The 21,598-nt window shown below is 43.3% G+C and overlaps 3 protein-coding genes across 3 annotated transcripts; 1 reads left to right on the top strand and 2 right to left on the bottom strand.

Annotated features, from left to right (window-relative positions):
- Positions 1 to 50: 50 nt before the first annotated feature.
- Positions 51 to 11,370, bottom strand: LOC311147958 (large ribosomal subunit protein uL3-like). The gene is made up of 11 exons (XM_084184818.1): positions 11,291 to 11,370; positions 10,065 to 10,301; positions 8,098 to 8,290; positions 7,503 to 7,671; positions 7,159 to 7,294; positions 3,938 to 4,124; positions 3,290 to 3,450; positions 2,865 to 2,966; positions 2,410 to 2,505; positions 2,053 to 2,172; positions 51 to 609 (listed from the first exon to the last, which is right to left on the bottom strand). The coding sequence occupies exons 2-11, from the start codon at positions 10,065 to 10,067 to the stop codon at positions 547 to 549; spliced, it is 1,230 nt and encodes a 409-aa protein (XP_084040944.1). The 5' UTR covers positions 10,068 to 10,301; positions 11,291 to 11,370; the 3' UTR covers positions 51 to 546.
- Positions 11,371 to 11,469: 99 nt separating this feature from the next.
- Positions 11,470 to 14,663, top strand: LOC311147950 (NADH dehydrogenase [ubiquinone] 1 beta subcomplex subunit 10-like). The gene is made up of 4 exons (XM_084184801.1): positions 11,470 to 11,974; positions 12,620 to 12,758; positions 13,280 to 13,419; positions 13,910 to 14,663. The coding sequence occupies exons 1-4, from the start codon at positions 11,827 to 11,829 to the stop codon at positions 13,993 to 13,995; spliced, it is 513 nt and encodes a 170-aa protein (XP_084040927.1). The 5' UTR covers positions 11,470 to 11,826; the 3' UTR covers positions 13,996 to 14,663.
- A 1,970-nt stretch (positions 14,664 to 16,633) lies between these two features.
- Positions 16,634 to 19,319, bottom strand: LOC311147942 (small ribosomal subunit protein uS5). Its single transcript, XM_084184790.1, has 5 exons — positions 18,684 to 19,319; positions 18,121 to 18,210; positions 17,526 to 17,967; positions 17,153 to 17,244; positions 16,634 to 16,757 (listed from the first exon to the last, which is right to left on the bottom strand). The coding sequence occupies exons 1-5, from the start codon at positions 18,825 to 18,827 to the stop codon at positions 16,677 to 16,679; spliced, it is 849 nt and encodes a 282-aa protein (XP_084040916.1). The 5' UTR covers positions 18,828 to 19,319; the 3' UTR covers positions 16,634 to 16,676.
- Positions 19,320 to 21,598: the final 2,279 nt, after the last annotated feature.

The following is a 21,598-nucleotide window of genomic DNA, read 5'->3' as shown; positions in this document are numbered from 1 at the left end:
TCATAAAAGCACAATACAGTAGTAGAACAGTACAAATGTACTAGATAATACATGATTAAGATATCTTTATTGGTCAATTGCATACAAGGTCCAACCGAAATTTGACTTCCGCTTTTAACCATGTCCCACACAAATGATTGTGTGCCACCACTGGTGTAATGGAGGGTAGCCACAAGTAAACTCAGTTTACCCATATTTTTTGGGGGGGAAATGCATTGAAAGTATAGGGAGAGTTACTTTTTCCCTGCGACCAGTTTACCCACATCACTGTGCCACCATTAGTCACTTACCCAAATTGATGTCCCAAATGGCACCCCATTCTATATAGAAAATAGGATGCCATTTGGGCCCTGGTCAAAAGTAGTTGACTATATGGGGATATGGGTGACATTTGGGACATGGGCCAAGTCTAAACTAAAGCGGAAACTTATTTGAACAGAACAGCCAAACACCACCTGGATAAATAAGACTGTTTTATTAGAAGACTGTTACTATAAGAATTTGTTTTTCTGTTGAGCTGGTTTGAACGGTGGACCACCATCACTTCTAAGCCTCCTCTGGCAATGGTTCGGCGGGCAGTTTCTTCTGCACGTCCTTCTTCAGTGGGCCCTGTAGGTCAGAGGTCACAGCAGGGTCAACAGAAGTCCAGTATTAAAGCAACAGGTTCACCCAGACATGGGTCATGTCAGCTGAGATAGAGGGTTGCGTCCCAAATGGCATCCCATTCCCTATATAGTGCACTACTTTTGACCAGAGCCCAATGGGTGCCAGTTGGGACGTCGAAGGGAGATCCAGTCCACATCCCTTTAATTCCACATCTCAATTCCCTGTACCTTTTTCTTCTGAGAGCACATTCCAGAATCCAGCTAATACACATCCAATTTGTCACAGCATTAGATCAAACCATCGGCTCAAGCAAAAGCATTTTTTGCTAGATGAGTGAAAACGAGTCTAATATGAGCACAATGTTTTACACATTAAAATTATTGATTGTTGTAGATGTGGAAGATGTTTGAAAGATACAGGGTTTGACAGGAACAGGTATTCCAACAAACACGGGAAAATCTTTCATCACTATTCCTGTACTATCAATGACTAGGACAACAGTCATGCCATAGTCACTTTCGATACAGGGTGTCCCCCTTTACACAAACGCTTCAGTGCCTCCACCCCAACCTACTCTGTCCCTACATAATCCTAGCCTTTCCCTTCACTTACCTACACTCCTCCATCACTAACATCCTCCATCAGTCCCACTCCTCCATCACTAACATCCTCCATCAGTCCCACTCCTCCGTCACTAACATCCTCCATCAGTCCCACTCCTCCGTCACTAACATCCTCCATCAGTCCCACTCCTCCATCACTAACATCCTCCATCAGTCCCACTCCTCCATCACTAACATCCTCCATCAGTCCCACTCCTCCATCACTAACATCCTCCATCAGTCCCACTCCTCCATCACTAACATCCTCCATCAGTCCCACTCCTCCGTCACTAACATCCTCCATCACTAACATCCTCCATCAGTCCCACTCCTCCATCACTAACATCCTCCATCAGTCCCACTCCTCCATCACTAACATCCTCCATCAGTCCCACTCCTCCATCACTAACATCCTCCATCAGTCCCACTCCTCCATCACTAACATCCTCCATCACTAACATCCTCCATCAGTCCCACTCCTCCATCACTAACATCCTCCATCAGTCCCACTCCTCCATCACTAACATCCTCCATCAGTCCCACTCCTCCATCACTAACATCCTCCATCAGTCCCACTCCTCCATCACTAACATCCTCCATCAGTCCCACTCCTCCATCACTAACATCCTCTATCAGTCCCACTCCTCCGTCACTAACATCCTCTATCAGTCCCACTCCTCCGTCACTAACATCCTCCATCAGTCCCACTCCTCCATCACTAACATCCTCCATCAGTCCCACTCCTCCATCAGTCCCACTATATCATTAACAATGTCTATCAGTCCCACTCCCCCCTACAATGATTATGCTCACTCCCACCATCCACAGCCAGGCCGGTACCCACCATGAAGGCCCTCTTCTCCTGGGCGGTCTGGAAGTGGCCGTAGCCAAACTTGGAAGTGGTGTCAATGAACTTGAGGTCGATGGTCTCCTTGGACTTGCGTGATGTGTGCACCAGCATGGACTGTGAGAGAGAAGCACGCGCACACACAAGTGGTTAGAGTTCAACACACGGTCAAATGTCTCATGCTTTAGCATCCCCAACTCATATGGTCATGTTTTTCTCTCTCTGGCATCAGCGGTTTGATTCTTTCACTATTATTCAAAAATTAAAACATCATACATCATCTGCACAGAGGTAGTTGTCACGTTTGGCATCAAAATTATGCGTTTCACTCCTCTAAACACATAGGCACTGTACCTTTCTCAGGGTGAGGACACGTTTCTTGCAGCCGATCACACAGCCCTTCAGCATCAAGAAGTCATTTTTCACATCACCATAGTGGGGGAACCCTCCCTACAGACAGACAACAGGAGACAGAGGGAGAGGATGGGTGAATAATATTCATACAGATGAAACGGGAGTAGCACACCGCATTAATGGCCACAACCTGCAATACATAGCCAGTAATTGCAGTCTAATATCAGCCATATACCCATCTTGCATGTCAGGGCTCTAGGCTTTCCTTTACAGGGTGGCATCACCAGAAGAAGCTGGTGATCGAAAGCAGAGGATGCATCACGTCATTAACCAAAAGTAAGAATTAGATTGGTTACCATGTTATATCACATCGTTTCCAGGCTCATGTCAATAACATTATTAGGACGTTATAGTGAGGTTATTATATTACCATGGGGGTGGTGTTATTATATTACCATGGGGGTGATGGTCTTCTGGGTGGTGTCGTAGTTAGTGGAGGCGTTGTTCTTGATCACTTTGCCATCCTGGACATGGACCCCTTTGCCAATACGGTAGATCTGTCGACAGAGTAAAACACTGAAACAGCATGATGGTGGTGAATCACCCTTAGTCTAACCAGTACAGTATCAACCTCTACGTAATTACAACTACAACAGAACCCTAACTAGTTCCAGTTATGTACACGCAACTCAAACATTCACACAGATCGTTCATTAACAAAGTATGAAGAAAACGATTTTACAATGTAGCCCCTTTGAGGTCAAAACACCAATTTTTCAAGGAACACCTGGTCAAATCACAATATCTGGTCAAATCACAATATCTGGTCAAATGATGAATTTCATACGCCTATCTCAACTAGAACCCTGGTGCTGCTGACCTTCTTGTTGAGCTCTGTGCGGTGGTGGTAGCCCTTCTGGCCGGCCCGGGCGATGGTGTAGCCCACACGGGAAGGGTGCCAGGCTCCGATGCAGGCCACCTTACGCAGGCCCTTGTGAGTCTTCCTGGGCAGCTTCTTCACTCCCCAACGACTGGTCACACCTGACAACCAATAGGAAAATCAGTAGAAAACCAATAGGAAATTAGTTATGCCACAGGACCAGCCAATATAACATAATAGCTGAATGGTACTATACCGTCGGCCTGTAGACATTGACATGCATCTTTTACTAATGATTATTATTAGCAAGAAGAAAAATTCTGGGTCTTTCTGAGCCATTCTGTTTGACCTAGAGACATGTCTATGGAGATATTATAACCAATGGTATTGCCATGTTATTAATGTCCATATAGATTTCTCCCACTCATCCCCGGGGTGAGTGCCGACTCCTATGGTCATTGTCAACAACAAAAGATCTCTGGCATCAGTGGTTTGATTCCTTCACTATTATTCAGAAATTAAAACATCATACATCATCTGCACAGAGGTCATTGTCAAACGGATGAGTGGGAGAAGCTGATCCTAGATCTGTACCTAGGAACATCATCTACCGTGACCCCGACGACCCTGTACCTCAAAACCTCCTACCTTTCATCCCGTGACCTTTGGTGACCCCGATGACGTCTATCATCTCATCCTGATAGAAGACTGAGGACACAGGGACGGGCTGCTCCAGCTTCTCTTTGACCCAGTCCACCTTCTCGGAGATGGTGCCGCCGTTTAGCTGCACCTCCATGATGTGGGCCTTCTTAGCTTTGAGGGGCAGCAGGCGAATCTAGAGAGACAATTATGAAGGTACAGAAGCCAGGACGATTCACACACAACTTTAATGCCTCCGCTCCCTTCCCTTTCACACTGAATAATTAGTATTATTTATTCTAGGATTCAATCTCTGATCTAGGATCAGCTTCCCTTTCCCCAATCCTAACCATTAGTGCGGGAAATCTGAAGATCAGCGTCTAGGGCAGGTTTGTCTTACTCATTTTTCCCTGGGAGCCGCATTCGGTCTACAACGAGGTCCGGAAGGCCGCATTGAATTGTATAAAATATTTCCTTGCTGTCAATTTTCAAAAACGTATCCTCTATCCATCATTTTTTACATTTTTGATGCTCCCTCTGTCTAGCTTTAATTTCGGTGATTATAAACAAGCTGGACAATTAAAAAAAAACTGTATGAATGTAGGTCCATTATTTCTACAGTTTTGATTTGGTTTCACTCATTTTAAAGTATATCAAGTTTGTTTCCTACACACAAAAATCTAAAATTATATATATATATATTTTACATACACACCACCGTTCAAAAGTTTGGGGTAACTTAGAAATGTCCTTGTTTTTGAAAGAAAAGCCATTTCTTTGTCCATTAAAATAACATCAAATTGATCAGAAATACAGTGTAGACATTGTTAATGTTGTAAATGGCTATTGTAGCTGGAAACTGCTGATTTTTAATGGAATATCTACATAGGCGTACAGAGGCCCATTATCAGCAACCATCAGTCCTGTGTTCCAGTGGCACGTTGTATTTGCTAATCCAAGTTTATCATCATTTTAAAAGCCTAATTGATCATTAGAAAACCCTTTTGCAATTATGTTAGCACAGCTGAAAACTGTTGTGCTGATTAAAGAAGCAATAAAACTGGCCTTCTTGAGACTAGTTGAGTATCTGGAGCATCAGCAATTGTGGGTTCGATTACAGGCTCAAAATGGGCAAAAACAAATAACTTTCTTCTGAAACGCGTCAGTCTATTCTTGTTCTGAGAAATGAAGGCTATTCCATGCGAGAAATTGCCAAGAAACTGAAGATCTCGTACAACGCTGTGTACTACTCCCTTCACAGAACAGCGTAAACTGGCTCTAACCAGAATAGAAAGAGGAGTGGGAGGCCCCGGTACACAACTGAGCAAGAGGACAAATACATTAGAGTGTCTAGTTTTAGAAACAGACGCCTCACAGGTCCTCAACTGGCAGCTTCATTAAATAGTACCCGCAAAACACCAGTCTCAATGTCAACAGTGAAGAGGTGACTCCGGGATGCTGACCTTCTAGGCAGAGTTGCAAAGAAAAAGCCATATCTCAGACTGGCCAATAAAAACAAAAGATTAAGATGGGCAAAATAACACAGACACTGGACAGAGGAAGATTGGAAAAAGTTATGGACAGACGAATCGAAGTTTGAGGTGTTCGGATCACAAAGAAGAACATTTGTGAGAAGTGAAATGAAAAGATGCTGGAGGAGTGCTTGATGCCAACTGTCAAGCATGGTGGAGGCAATGTGATGGTCTGGGGGTGCTTTGGTGGTGGTAAAGTGGGAGATTTGTACAGGGTAAAAGGGATCTTGAAGAAGGAAGGCTATTGCTCCATTTTGCAACGCTATGCCATACCCTGTGGACGGCGCTTGATTGGAGCCAATTTCCTCCTACAACAGGACAATGACCCAAAGCACAGCTTCAAACTACGCAATAACTATTTAGGGAAGAAGCAGTCAGCTGGTATTCCGTCTATAATGGAGTGGCCAGCACAGTCACTGGATCTCAACCCTATTGAGCTGTTGTGGGAGCAGCTTGACCGTATGGTATGTAAGAGGTGCCCATCAAGCCAATACAACTTGTGGGAGGTGCTTCAGGAAGCATGGGGTGAAATCTTTTCAGATTACCTCAACAAATTGACAACTATAATGCCAAAGGTCTGCAAGGCTGTAATTGCTGCAAATGGAGGATTCTTTGACAAAAGCAAAGTTTGAAGGACACAATTATTATTTCTAAACTTGTCAATGACTACATTTGCTATTAATTTTGCTTTATTTCCTATTCAAACTCATTTTATGTATATTTTCATAGAAAACAAGGACATTTCTATGTGACCCCAAACTTTTGAACGGTAGTGTAGATATATATATATATATATTTTAACCACACGGTCTAGGGGCAACTTCATCCTACAGCCCTGTGATTCATCATAACCCTGTGACTCAGTCAGGTCTCTGTTCTCTCATAGCCAAGTCCCACATCTGTTTGTGCGGTCTTGACGCCTACGATCATGTTTTTTTCCTCTCGCATCAGTGGTTTGATTCCAACACTATTATTCAGAAATTAAAACATATATCATCTGCAGAAAGAGAAAAAACATCTGCCAAACGTGACATTGACCATAGGAATAGTCAAGACAGCTAGAACAGATCTGGTACCAGGCTAATTCTCTCACTGGAGACATTATTAACATACACATTGCTCTATCCCCATCTTACAGTCATCATACCACTGTATGAAAGGGGATTAAAAATTTTTTTTATGTAAGCACTCACTAAGTCGCTCTGGATAAGAGCGTCTGCTAAATGACTAAAATGTAAATGCTTCGACAAACAGACACCATAATACCCTGAATTCTACCAGTAACACTGAGTAGTGTTTGGTACCAACACAACGCTTCCCTCGAGGGAAGTTTGTAAGTGCAGTCAAGGTTCTGCTCCTCACAGGAGTATTTTTAAACTGTAATTTGAAACTCCATACTCTAGTACTGCATGCATGCGTGTGTACGTGCGAGAGAGAGAAGACATTTGTTCACAACGGGGGCCTTGCGATTAGGGAGTTTTTCTTTCTTTCAGTTGCCATGTGTTCTGGTAGGATCTGGGTAGGCTATAACTCAGACAGCCGTGCCCGTTCTGAAGAGAGGTCCTTGAGGTGGAGACGGGTGAACCCCAGGGATACCACCAGCTGTTACTCATTCACCACAAGCCAATAGAAACTCAATGAGGATAGGAGTGGAGGATTTCCGTTGGATCACATGATTGATAAGAGCGTTCTATGTACCTGAGAGTGGATGAGGACTCGGATGGATGTGCAGTATTTCTTCATGTTATTAAAGTCCTTCTCCAGCTGCTTCTTGCCACTCTCGTCTGTCCACTTCTTGGCATACTTGGTGAATGCCTTCTTCTTGCTCTTATACCTGGAAGAGTTTACATACAGGGTGGAGATTGAAAACCAATCTCTTGATCATGAGTGTTATTTTACCCCCCCCCCCCTTCTCCGGCATCAGCGGTTTGATTTCAACACTATTATTCTGAAATTAAAACATCAAACATCATCTGCAGAGGTCATAGTCACATCTCTATACTTCAATAAGACACACACACCAGACGCTCATTGCCACACACCAGCTTTTGTAGAATCTGCGCTTGCAGTCGTCACTGAGGTGCTCGGCGAAGATGGTCTTGAAGGACCTCAAGCCACGGACTGTGTTTATGTATCCGACAACCCCCACCACCATCACAGGCGGAGTCTCGATGATAGTGACTGCCTCCACCGACTCACGTTTGGCTTGCTCTGTTGGGAGGGAGAGGAGCAGAGATGGGGTCAGTTGCCACAGAAACTATAAAGGCAAATGGCCTGTGTGTAGCCTACAGGAGGAACGACAAAGGGTAGAGTATAATATCAATGTCGGAACAGAACAGAGGAAGATGACTAGGATAGAAAACAGAGCTGGGCTCTATGGTCATCGTCACATTTTCTCTCTCTGGCATCAGCGGTTTGATTCCATCACCATTATTCAGAAATTAAAACATCATACATCATCTGCACAGAGATCATTGTCAAGAGTTGTCAAGACAGCACAAACAGATCTGGGACCAGGTCTAATACTCACATGGCTCTTACTCCTGATTCACATATAGCTCTATCCTAATCTTAAATCATTTCTATCACTTATACTATCATCCAACCATGACATGCTGTAAGGCAGGCTGTACATACTCAGGCCAGTGCGATGCACCTCGCGCAGGATGTGTGTCATGCCGGCCTTGTAGCCCATGAAGGCGGTGAGGTGGACGGGCTGGCTGGGATCGTCCTGGGGCCAGCTGCGGGGCTTCCCCCGGTGCTTCTTGCTGCGCTTGCAGGGCAGAAAGCCCAAGTGCCCATGGCGGGGCGCGTGGAATTTACGGTGAGACTGGGAGGGAGAGAAACAGATGCACACATCAATAAACTTCTGATAATGCTTCAAGGGCTCTAAAACCCCATGTTATTACTGTGCTTTATTCTTGTTAAAGTTTATTTTGCTGTCTATTTTTTACATTTCAGTTGAATTCATATCATCCTTCTCTGAAGTATCAAACATGGGTTACTAGATGTTGGCTCTAAACAGAACTATGATCAGTGAAAACAAGTACAATATGAACTAATAACAGTTGTTATCAACACCATGGAAAACATAAAGCCCAGCCTGGTCTCAGACTAGACGTAACATAGTAAATGTCAATCCAGGACACCCATATTAATATGATATGTTAAATAAGAGATGGTTACTTAAGGCAAAAACGAAAGTAGGGTGGTTGGTCGGGTTGGGTGTACAACGCGAACGTCTAGCAAACCAAAGGTTGTGAGTTCGAATCGCATCATGAACAACTTTTCAATTTTAGCAAATGTTCAACTACTTGGCATGTTAGCTAACCCTTTAACCGAACTCCTGAAAGTAACCCTAACCCCTAGCTAATGTTAGCCAGCTAGCCACCTAGCTAGAATTCGTAACATATTATACATTTTGCAAATACGTAACATATAATACTAATTTGTAACATATCATACAAAATGGGTGATGAACATCAACAAAGTAATACATACCATATGAAATGTAAAAGATCATACTAAATGGAGTGACTCAAATTTAAGTACAGAATAATTCGAAATGCTCCGAGACCAAGTTGTAAATCCAGAACCTCCCAGTGGGGGTATACCCCTGAAGAATCCCCAAACCCCCTCCTCCCCATTCATACAGTCAGTAACACACACATCCTACATGTTTATGACAGATGTCTTGTCCAGTCTATCACAGAACAGGTGTCAGGAAGAGGCCCAGCGGCTGTATTCTGATAATGAATGGCCATGTTGTGTGCCCTGTCGGCCTCTGGGCTTAAGTAACGGGTTTCTAAAGACGAGTGTCCGTGTGCTGAACAGCCTATACACTAACGACTAATACAGGCATGTAATACAGGCAAAGAGACGGTCTTGAGAAATTGAACGACAATCGAGATTCATAAGCCATCAGAACACATGTAGAGTAACAGTGGAAAATTCTGTTTACAGGGATCAGTATATCCACAGTATAAGTCTCCCTTTATAAGCTGACTACTGCATTTCTGTATCAGCAAAACAAAAACAAAATATTATTGCATGGACCAATAATGCAAGCACTGTAGATTTCTGTGCACTTCAGAGATATGAAAGACATAACAGAAGAAAACCTGGGGAAAGGTGTTGCATCGAGGTCAAGTCAGATTAATTTCTGTCCACATGCAAAAAATCCATTATTATTCAAACCAAGTTAGTAGCACAACTAATGGGAAATATTTCCTATATAGTATTAATTACAAATTAATATTTGAGAAACTCAAATAAAGAAAACGTCTCTAAAAAGTAATTGTGACGGCAAAGGATTCTGAGGTAGCCGAGAATCAACAGCCCAAGTCCAAAGAAATTATGATATTACAGATGTTGAGACCACATGCAAAAAGCACACCGCCATTGCCCTCTTGCACATGGCATACTGAGAAAGAACAGTGACCAGGCAACGTGTTCAACAAGTTGTCTTAATACCTAACAAAGCACACCAGATAAACTTAAAATCAAACCATACACACACACAAACAGAGCCCCTGACCAAAGTTAGTAGACCCCAAGGTGCCCTTCAGGTTAGAAATATAGGAAAAGACAGCAGGAGCACTGACCATGTCTGTGTGTGCCTTCCAGGCAAGGGACAGAAAGAGACAGGAACAAGTGCTGATGTCAGGGTCATACTCAAGATGATACTCTATGCAAGGGCTCTAATTTGGTGGCTGGCCCAGTTAAGGAGCCGTATTCATTTTCAAACAAGACCAGGGCTGCCAGCACTGGCCCATGGTGGGCCTCTGGTGGTGGGTCATGTGGTGGGGTGCCCAGACAACTGGCTGCAGACATCTGTGGGGCTGCGGGGAGAGAGAGACATCTACTGTTTATCTACTGTTACTGTACCTATTCATAACATGTTTGGGTGGACTACTTATTATATGTAGGCTTATCAAAGGCTCTTCTTATGAAGATTGAATGCATGACAAGGTTCAAGGGTATGTATTAGTCACTTTCACGAGCTAATAAACATGACATGTTTCCCCGCTACAAAACACAGGATTTAAAAACATTTCAAAAGAGCATATATATATATATATATATACACACACACAACTAAGGATAATATAATAGCTATTCAAACCGCTAAATGACTTCATAATGCAATTGTTTTACTGACAACTATTGACCAATTTTGAGATTGAACTTTCTGTCACGGACAGTACAATACAACATAGCTAACGAACGAGCTAGCTACATGCAGTAAAAATATCAGTGGAACGCAAACTGTGGGGATAGAACAAAGGACGCATTCATTGGCGCCAATTCAAAATCTGATCCAACAAGTGGATATTGGTCAAATCCGTCATAATTTGTGTTTTCCAACAGGACCACAAGGCGGTTACTAAAATCCGGGTTGGATATAATTGACTGTTTTCGTTGCATAATATTTAGAAGTTGTCCTTCTCTGGCTTAGAAAATAATAAGGCTAAATGCTAACTCCAGTTCTTATAAACTGGTAGCATAGCTAGCCATATAGAAATAGTGTGATTGGGACCATGATATGAACATGCATTGAAGTTGACATCCATACAAGTATTACTCCGATTTTTACCCCAACAAATACACATATAAACAGCCTAAATGTAGTCTAATTTTGATTGGCGACAATGAGGAGATTCTGGATCTAGCTAACATTATCAGGCCCACGTGGGTGGGGGGGGCCACATGCGTGGCATTTCCATTGTTTTAGATAGATAGCTAACTAACAACCTGATCTAGTTGAAGGAAATACCTCAATTTGATCATCATAACGCTTATCATTAATAGTTTCATTAATACAACTTACTGTAACAACTCATGACCTTCTGCTCACCACCTTCAACTTGATTTGCGCAACACTGACGACTTTCTGTCTGAACGTTTTTTTGGTATTTTTATGTTTTATGCCACCTTGTGGACTGGAAGTTCATTAAATTACAACACACCAGAGATCAGTATATAATGACGAGATCCCAAAGGCGGGAAGGCAGGCGCCAAGCTTAGGTCCAAAATAAACCCACAGAAACGCATTGGTCTTATTTTGGACAGATTTGGGGTCAGGGTCGCCTTTTCCTCTCTGACCACACATTTTCTCGATGCTGAACTTTTACCTTCGACCTCTGCTTGAAAAATGAAAGAAATGTAAACGCAATATTCGAGATAAAGGGTGCATACAAAACATATAAATCATTTTTTTTTGGTAATTTAAGTTCACCATATTACATTTTATATTTATTTCTAACTGACCTCCAACGCCATGTTGTTCCTCCCACGCATGCGCAGGTGCGTAGACGAGGTCGAATTGAAGAGATTTCTTGTTTTTCTCTAACAGAAGACAGCAAAATGCCGTCGGACTATGATAAAGATGCGTACCCGGAGCCTCCCCGCCAGACTCCCGTCGTGGACAAGCAGACGACCCTTCCCAACCCAGCCCTGATTTTGACTAAACTCTTCTATTATTCCGTGGACCTCCCTGTCACCACATTCAGAGGTGAGCTAGCTAGCTAGCTAGGCTAACGTGTTGCCAATGATTTTCATAACTAAGCCATCGGTGGTGTTGCTAACACTTTCAAATGTCAGATGAATGTGCACTGCAGATAAATTGATTCAGTTAGCTAATGTTGGCTATCTAGCGTGATACGTGGAGGAGACTAGTCTCGCGTGGCAAGACTATTTGGAGACCGACCATGGACAAAACATATTTATAATCATAATTCAGCATTTCAAATGTTAGATGAATGTGCACTGCAGAGAAATGTATTATTTTAGCTAATGCTACCTAACAAGCTAGCTAAACTAGCAAGTGTTGCTGTTATGCTATTTACCTAGCTAGGTAGCTATGTGTGTTGCAGTTTTAGTTACGGTTTATTCAGGTGTAATGCATAATGTTTGCAGCGCAATGCAATTGACACTCGCTAGATACTACTTAAATGTCCTATTACTGTAATTCATGGTCTAGAAATGCATCCTTCACCTTTTTCCAGTGATATCACTGATCTAACATAAAGCCAATGTTCCACATAGCTTTCACCAATCCTGTCTTGTGAGATCAGTGAGCAATAGGACTCCTTAAGTACTTTGTACCACATGATCAACAAGAGGTCAGTGTTGACATGCTCCCCTCATCTCTCAACAGAACTTGTGGAGGGTATCCACTCAGGCAACAAGTACAACTACTACCATCAGAAGTTCCGCCGTGTCCCCGAGCTGACCGAGTGCACAGAGGGAGACTACACCTGTTACTATGAGGCTGAGATGCAGTGGAGGAGAGATCAGTAAGTATTCCTCTTTCAAGCTCAAGGGCTGCAGTGCCTCTGGCTTTACTTTCCTCCCAATTAAGGTAATTGATTACCTTGGAAGTCCAAAGTCACGGTTTTCCAGTCTGAAACATTAAAAGAAAGAGTGAAAACCAGCAAACACTGTGGTTCTTCAGAAGTTTGACACCCCTCTACACCAACTCTCATTATGAGGAAAAACCCATTGACTGGATTAAAGGACAAGACATACTGTAACGAAAGGTCGGCCATCTTATCCAGAGCGACTTAGTTAGTGCATTAATCTTAAGATCGCTAGGTGGGGCAACCACATATCAGTCATAGTAAGTCATTTGTTTTATGAAAAATCTGAGTCGGCATCAATCGGTTACTGTGGAGTTGACCTTACCTAGTCCGACCCCAAGAGATTAATGTATTACACGCTGCTTTTAACCATTCATCGGCACGTCCTGTTTTGTCCAGTTTGGCGTATTCACAACCACCCTTGTTCCTAACAGCTTATGTTGTGTTTCCCCCCTCAGTAAGGTGGACCAGGAGATAGTGAAGGTGGTCCAGGAGCGTCTGAGGGCCTGCCAGCAGAGGGAGGGTACCAGCTACCACCAGAACTGTTCCAAGGAGCTGCAGCAGTTTGCCGACGTGGCCAAGGCCTACCAGTCACGCTGTAAGTACCACTCACTCAGTCATGCCTCAACTACCATTCAGTGTTGCCAATATGGCAGTAACACTGTTGATAGCACATCCCTAGCATCTACAGGGTAAGAATGACAGCTAGGCCTATGCTTCGCTCGAACCTCCAACTTTTCACATGCAACCAGTGACGGCACCTGTTGTTGAATCTGTGCAGATGATGTATGATGTTTTAATTTCTGAATAATACTGATGAAAAAACACACTGATGCCAGAGAGAAAAGATCAACAGACCCAAACCTGGAAAACTCCAGGTGTCAATAATTGGGTTGTGTTCAGTAGGCACCAATGGGAGAAAACATTTAGAAACTGAGGTGCTGCTTCCTGAATTTCTCCAATACGAATAATTTAATATGACCCCTCCCCGTCAGAATTTTCTGCAGTCTTGTGGAATGCAGAAACGGTAAGGCTGTGAGGCAACTGTTCCATTGCATTGTCAAACTGTTGTTCTTCCTCTGTTGTAGATGGGGATCTGGGAGCCTATGCCAGCTCAAGGAAATGTCTGATGAAGCAGAAAGACAGGATGATGGCGGCCGAGGCGGAAGCTTAGACAATGCAACCCCTAATCACTGTTCCAAGTCTCTCGCCTATGTATGAAATGTAGAGTAAATATGTTTATTGGAGAGAAAAAATGGTCCTCATTGCATTGTTTAGCTGTAGTAACAGACAACTATTTGAATGTGCTGCATTTACCCTCGACTCCAGCAGTTTTTTTTTTTTTTTTTGCTTTCTCCAGAACTCAAACCATTCTCAAATGGGAACTATTGTGGTCTGGTCCCACAAAATTGGGCTGCATGGTGCAAGTAGACTGCCACAAGTAGTGCTGAATCTTCATGTATTTCATGTATTTAACTTGATTGCTCGTCCCTGCACCTCACTTGATCAAAACGCATTGATGTCTGAGCAGAGAAGCTCAGACATCAAGTGGTCCTCAGTAGCTCAATTGGTAGAGCATGACGCTTGTAGGGTAGTGGGTTCGATCCCCGGGACCACCCATACGTAAAAATGTATGCACATGACTGTAAGTCGCTTTGGATAAAAGCGTCTGCTAAATGGCATATTATTATTATAGAAGCATTGAATATTCTCATTTCAAGGTGACACAGAACACAAAGAATCGGAAGCAAATGGGATTCACCTTGGTCACAATCAAGAGGTGCAACGTTGTGAAATGTAGATCTCTCATTGAGCAGTCATGATTAAATCTACATGATGGCACATCTATCGGAACAGGAGGTTTTACCCCACAGAACACGCAAGTCATTTTTAAAGCAGTCAAATTTTCATTATCTGGTTCTAAAAGAAAGCTGGTTTGTCTATAGTCTGTGAATTCAAAACAGTTTCAATAGATTTTTTGCATGTATCAAGACCACTGGCGCACTGGGCCAACCACTCTTAAATAGCACCTGGGCCAGCACAGGTGAAACACCTCATTAATAAGATGGCAACCAGCACAGGTGTAACACATGCTGACAAGTCCAACCTCAAAACGTAAATGGATAAATGGCACTGTGGCTGCATCAAACAATGGCTTCAGAAAGTATTCATACCTCTTGACTTATTCCACATTATGTTATAGCCTGAATTTAATATGGATTAAATGTTTCTCACCCAACTACACACAATACCCCATAATGACTAAGTGAAAACATGTCTTGACATTTTTGCACAAGTATTTAAAATTAAATACAGAAATCTCATTTACATAAGTATTCACACCCCTGAGTCAATACATGTTAGAATCACCTTTGGCAGTGATTACAGCTGTCTTTCTGGGTAAGTCTTTAAGAGCTTTGCACATTCTTTTTAAATCTTCAAGCTCTGTCAAGTTGGTTGTTGATAATGCTAGACAGCCATTGTAAAGTCTTTTTTGCAGTTTTACTTTAGTGCCTTACTGCAAACAGGGTGCATGTTTTGGAATATTTGTATTCTTACACGCATCCATTTCACTGTCAATTAGGTTAGTATTGTGGAGTTACAATGTTGATCCATCCACAGTTCTCAGCCTTAACTGTTTTAAAGGCACCATTTGCCTCATGGTGAAATCCCTCAGTTGTTTGAGTGGAAGGAAACCGCTAAGTTAGGAGGGACGCCTGTATCTTTGTATTGACTGGGTGTATTGATACACCAACCAAAGTGTAACTAGTAACTTAATTCACGCTCACAGGGATATTCAATGTCTACTTTTTTATTTCAACCCACTGAACAAGTGCCCTTTGCGAAGTATTGGCGAACCTCCCTGGTCTTTGGTTGAAATCCACTGCTCAACTGAGGGACATCTGTATGTGTGGGGTACAGCGATAAGGTAGTCGGTAAAAAAAGAAATAATCATGGTACACTTACTTCACACAAGTCCATGAAACTTTGGTACATTTTTACTTCTGAACTTATGGCTTGGCATAAGGGGTTGAGTACTTGAAGATGTTTCAGTTTTTTAATTTAAAAAATGTATAACAATTCCATTTCGATATGGAGTATTATAGGCCAGTGAAAATCAATGTAATATTCAGGTCGTAACAAATTGTCATCAAGGGGTGTGAACACTTTCTGAAGGCACTGTGTTTTGTATAAATGCCAGGTACCAATTATTTTCAACGTTAGCACTCACTGATAGTACTGGCCAATGTAAGTATGCTACAGTAGTCTCATTCAGACTAAGGACCGCAGGTGTAAGAGTAGGTCCCCGTAGCTCAGTTGGTAGAGCATGGCGCTTGCAAAGCCAGGGTTGTGGGTTCGTTTCCCACGGGGGACCATTATGAAAATGTATGCGCTCACTAACTGTAAGTCGCTCTGGATAAGAGCATCTGAATGACTAAAATGTAAACCTACAATTTATTGCACCCAGTATGTACGAAGAATTTGGGAACCAGCAACTAAGCCAGAGGTATTCAAATCTTAACCTGAGGTCAATTAATTGCACCCACCTGGTTTCCAAGGTCTAAATCAGTCCGATTTATTGGGACGAATAGTGGCGTTGATGTCCAGATTTGAAGGAGGGCACTAAGCCATTGAAGTCATTACTTTGAAGTAATAATTCACCATGGGGTCAAAAGGCCCAAAATAGAGTTTAAATCTTGCCATTATCACTTTTCACACATGAACTAGCTAGCCCTCAGCTTTAAAACCTTACATCTTGATTCATCATTCAATATTATAACCACATACAGCACATCAGTTTGAGAAGATAGTATTGGTGTTATACCCTTTATTTAATCCACTGTACAAAAGTGTTTAGGAGGATGCCGGGACAGCTGCGGCTGTCCTCTGCACAGACACCCTGGTGTGGGTCTTGGCCAGGTGATCGGTGAACTCCTGCAGGACACAAAATAGACAGTTTCACACATCCAAGTTCCTTACTGTCAATAAACGTCACCCAGTTTTGATTTGTGAAGAACCATGTCCATTAGTGTTCAACAATATATCACATTCCACTTCACAGCAACACAGCTCTAGACCCCCCCATTTGTACATTAGATCTATCATTTCTAGCTTCAGTTGTGTGTGCTTGCAGTTGATCGTATTGAAAGGATTCGGTGGGCACCCCTCAAAGACAACCACAAGCATTACTGTATGCCTCCTTCAGTAACCCATTCACTTTTGAGACAATGAACGGGCAATACAAAGGCAACATTTAAAACGTGTAAAAGGGCTTTATAAACCCAAACCATTACCATGAATATTGAGGGCATCAAGGCTTTTGAACTGACCTGGTAGGGAGACTTGGTGAAGACTGTCTCCTTCCAAAGATCAGGGGTCAGGTAGCTGTAGGTCTTGGAGATGGCGTCAAAGGTAGCCTTGGCTGTAAAGACAAACAGTTAGCATCAATTAACTAACATTTACCTGACTATGATGCTGCAGTGACTGGGGCTGGTTGTTGAGCACAGAAAAGGGGAACAGAAGAGACTATTAGGAAGTCTTTCTGCCGTGCATTACCATACTCGTTAGTTTGCCTCCCGATTAACGACAACTACACCACTGATGGGTGAAGCTGAGCAGAGCTAGGAGGGGGGATGCGGCTGCACTGATAATACCCATTAAAACAACATTGAAAATAAGTCAAACTCAGTGTAGGTTTCTTACCGAAGTTGCCTAGAGTGGCAGTGCAGCCCCTGGCGGAGGTGTAGCAATCGTCGATGCCAGCCATCGTGAGCAGCTTCTTGGGCACGGGGGCAGACACAATGCCAGTACCACGAGGCGCAGGGATCAGACGCACCAGGACAGAGCCGCAACGACCGGTCACCTTGCAGGGCACGGTGTGGGGCTTGCCGATCTTGTTCCCCCAGTATCCTCTCCTCACAGGCACAATTGACAGCTTAGCCAGGATGATGGCACCTCGAATGGCGGTGGCCACCTCCTTGGAGCACTTCACCCCCAGGCCCACATGGCCGTTGTAGTCGCCGATAGCAACAAAGGCCTTGAACCTGGTGCGCTGGCCAGCCCTGGTCTGCTTCTGGACAGGCATAATCTTCAGCACCTCATCCTTCAGCGAGGACCCCAGGAAGAAGTCAATGATCTCAGACTCCTGTACCAAGGGGGTAAAAACGCTTTCAGCAAATGCAGGATGCAGTGACGGAAACACTACTTTTATAAACATGTCGTGGGAGTGAGCTACCCATAGTGCTTTCGGTTTCAAAAGAGCATGAACAACTATGGAATCCGCTAAGTTGTCATTTACCTTGATGGGCAGGGAGTAGAGATAAATCTCCTCCAGAGACTTGATCTTCATGTCCTTGACAAGGCGGCCCAGCTTGGTCACTGGCACCCACTGGAAGAACAAGCGTTTAAATTTAGCAGACACTTATACAAAGCGACTTACAGTAGTGCAACATTTTCATATGAGTGGGAATCGAACCCACGACCCCGACGTTGCAAGCACCATGGCCTACCAACTGAGCCACAGGACCACCAACTATTAGTTGTCAGAGAATTACCTATAACCTTGCCATGGAGGAGACATGGCAGGGCCTCAAACCATCTCAGTTCTCTCTAGCAGACACTACAGGAAAGAACAGAGCCACTCCAGGCCAAGCCTCGCTGACAACGGTCTGCAGATTCAACACCTTGTGTAGGTTTTCAAAATTGCTGACTAAGCATCACTTGAATTATTAATTAAAAACATCAACCCCACATATTGCACATGCAATGTCACTCGTGCCAGTGTAGACTCCATTCGTGATCAGAGGCTCTGCCATAATTGTTAACAGCAAGAAAAACAAGGGCTCAAGGTTGTCAACTCACTTCCTTGTCCTCGGACTTGCCACCCCTGGCACCGCGTCCACGACCGCGACCACGGCCTCTGCCGCGTCCACGACCACGACCCCGGTCGCCACTGCCAAAACCTCCACGGAAACCTCCACGTTCTCCACCGGCGTTGTCCGCCATTTGCTGTTGAGAAAGAAACGATCAAACGTCAGGTGTCAGAATAAGTAACGATGAGCTACCTAAATTCGCGTTTACAAGGCCCAATCAACATCATGGCACGTGGAATTGCTTAGCGCACTGGCTAGCGAATGAAACACTGAAGGACAAGAAACACGGATGTAATAAATGTTGGCGTCACATAGTTAGGTTTTCTGAAAGATACATTTACATATTGTACAGTAAACACCATAAAGAAACACGAGTACCACATCGATAGTGTATTGTTGCTATGTGCGCTAACTAGGAACCGGTATAGCCTTCAGTCACAAATATCATTAATTGCCTAAGCACATATTTTTCCATTTAATTCTAAATTAACTGTTAACAGTACAGGTAGGGATTTCTACCATCAAATAGTGCAGTCTGTCCAGAGATCACAGAGATATTTCTAGATTTTGTTGCATGAGGAATTGCTCGCCATTTCACTTACGTGTTCTGTATAACAGGAAGAAGGCCCCAGTCTTGTTCGGTTTGAATTTATATGAGGGCAAACCTCGCGATATTTTCTACGCCCTGTAATCTGTATGATAAAACTTCTGGATTCTATGAAATATTTTTTATTATAATCTGGGTGGTTCGAGCCTTGAATTCTGATTGGCTGACAACCGTGGCACATCAGGGATATGACAAAACATTTATTTTTACTGCTCTAATTACGTTGGTAACCAGTTTATAATAGCAATAAGGCACCTCGGGGGTTCGTGGTGTATGGCCAATATACCAGGACTAAGGGATGTATCCAGGCACTCCGCGTTGCGTCGTGCTTAAGAACAGCCCTTAGCCTTGGTATATTGGCCATATACCACACCCCTCGTGACTTATTGCTTAAATATATTGACTTCCATGCATACAAATATGGGAGTTGTATTATAATAATAACACAATAAAGACAATATCTTATTATGGAATTGCATGTTCCTGTGGTTGGTGAGCGCTGTTCCATGTGGAACATATATATAGTTGCAGTGGTTTATTAAAGCCAGTAAGGGCCAACATGGGACCTCCTGGAAGTAACGTTTCATGCAAACAGATACAAAAATGTGTTTTTATTGTCACATGTAGAATGTGCATATACAGTGGGGAGAACAAGTATTTGATACACTGCCTATTTTGCAGGTTTTCCTACTTACAAAGCATGTAGAGGTCTGTAATTTTATCATTGGTACACTTCAACTGTGAGAGACGGAATCTAAAACAAAAATCCAGAAAATCACATTGTACGATTTTTAAGTAATAATTTGCATTTTATTGCATGACATAAGTATTTGATCACCTACCTACCAGTAAGAATTCCGTCTCTCACAGACCTGTTCGTTTTTCTTTAAGAAGCCCTCCTGTTCTCCACTCATTACCTGTATTAACTGCACCTGTTTGAACTCGTTACCTGTATAAAAGACACCTGTCCACACACTCAATCAAACAGACTCCAACCTCTCCACAATGGCCAAGACCAGAGAGCTGTGTAAGGACATCAAGGATAAAATTGTAGACCTGCACAAGGCTGGGATGGGCTACAGGACAATAGGCAAGCAGCTTGGTGAGAAGGCAACAACTGTTGGCGCAATTATTAGAAAATGGAAGAAGTTCAAGATGACGGTCAATCATCCTCGGTCTGGGGCTCCATGCAAGATCTCACCTCGTGGGGCATCAATGAACATGAGGAAGGTGAGGGATCAGCCCAGAACTACACGGCAGGACCTGGTCAATGACCTGAAGAGAGCTGGGACCACAGTCTCAAAGAAAACCATTAGTAACACACTACGCCGTCATGGATTAAAATCCTGCAGCGCACGCAAGGTCCCCCTGCTCAAGCCAGCGCATGTCTGAAGTTTGCCAATGACCATCTGGATGATCCAGAGAAGGAATGGGAGAAGGTCATGTGGTCTGATGAGACAAAAATAGAGCTTTTTGGTCTAAATTCCACTCGCCTTGTTTGGAGGAAGAAGAAGGATGAGTACAACACCAAGAACACCATCCCAACCGTGAAGCATGGAGGTGGAAACATCATTCTTTGGGGATGCTTTCCTGCAAATGGGACAGGACGACTGCACCGTATTGAGGGGAGGATGGATGGGGCCATGTATCGCGAGATCTTGGCCAACAACCTCCTTCCCTCAGTAAGAGCATTGAAGATGGGTCATGGCTGGGTCTTCCAGCATGACAACGACCCGAAACACACAGCCAGGGCAACTAAGGAGTGGCTCCGTAAGAGGCATCTCAAGGTCCTGGAGTGGCCTAGCCAGTCTCCAGACCTGAACCCAATAGAAAATCTTTGGAGGGAGCTGAAAGTCTGTATTGCCCAGCGACAGCCCCAAAACCTGAAGGATCTGGAGAAGGTCTGCATGGAGGAGTGGGCCAAAATCCCTGCTGCAGTGTGTGCAAACCTGATCAAGACCTACAGGAAACGTATGATCTCTGTAATTGCAAACAAAGGTTTCTGTACCAAATATTAAGTTCTGCTTTTCTGATGTATCAAATACTTATGTCATGCAATAAAATGCAAATGAATTACTTAAAAATCATACAATGTGATTTTCTGGATTTTGGTTTTACATTTAGTCTCTCACAGTTGATGTGTACCTATGACAAAAATGACAGAACTCTACATGCTTTGTAAGTAGGAAACACTGCCGATTTTTCAGGTTATCAAATACTTGTTCATCCCACTGTACATATGTATAATGATATCACACTGGTTAAAGGTTGCTGACTTTATTTATAAAATATATAAT

This window comes from Coregonus lavaretus, assembly GCF_964263955.1.
Source record: "Coregonus lavaretus genome assembly, chromosome: 2".
Classification (NCBI taxonomy): Eukaryota; Metazoa; Chordata; class Actinopteri; order Salmoniformes; family Salmonidae; genus Coregonus; species Coregonus lavaretus.
This window is presented reverse-complemented; position numbering and strand designations above follow the sequence as displayed.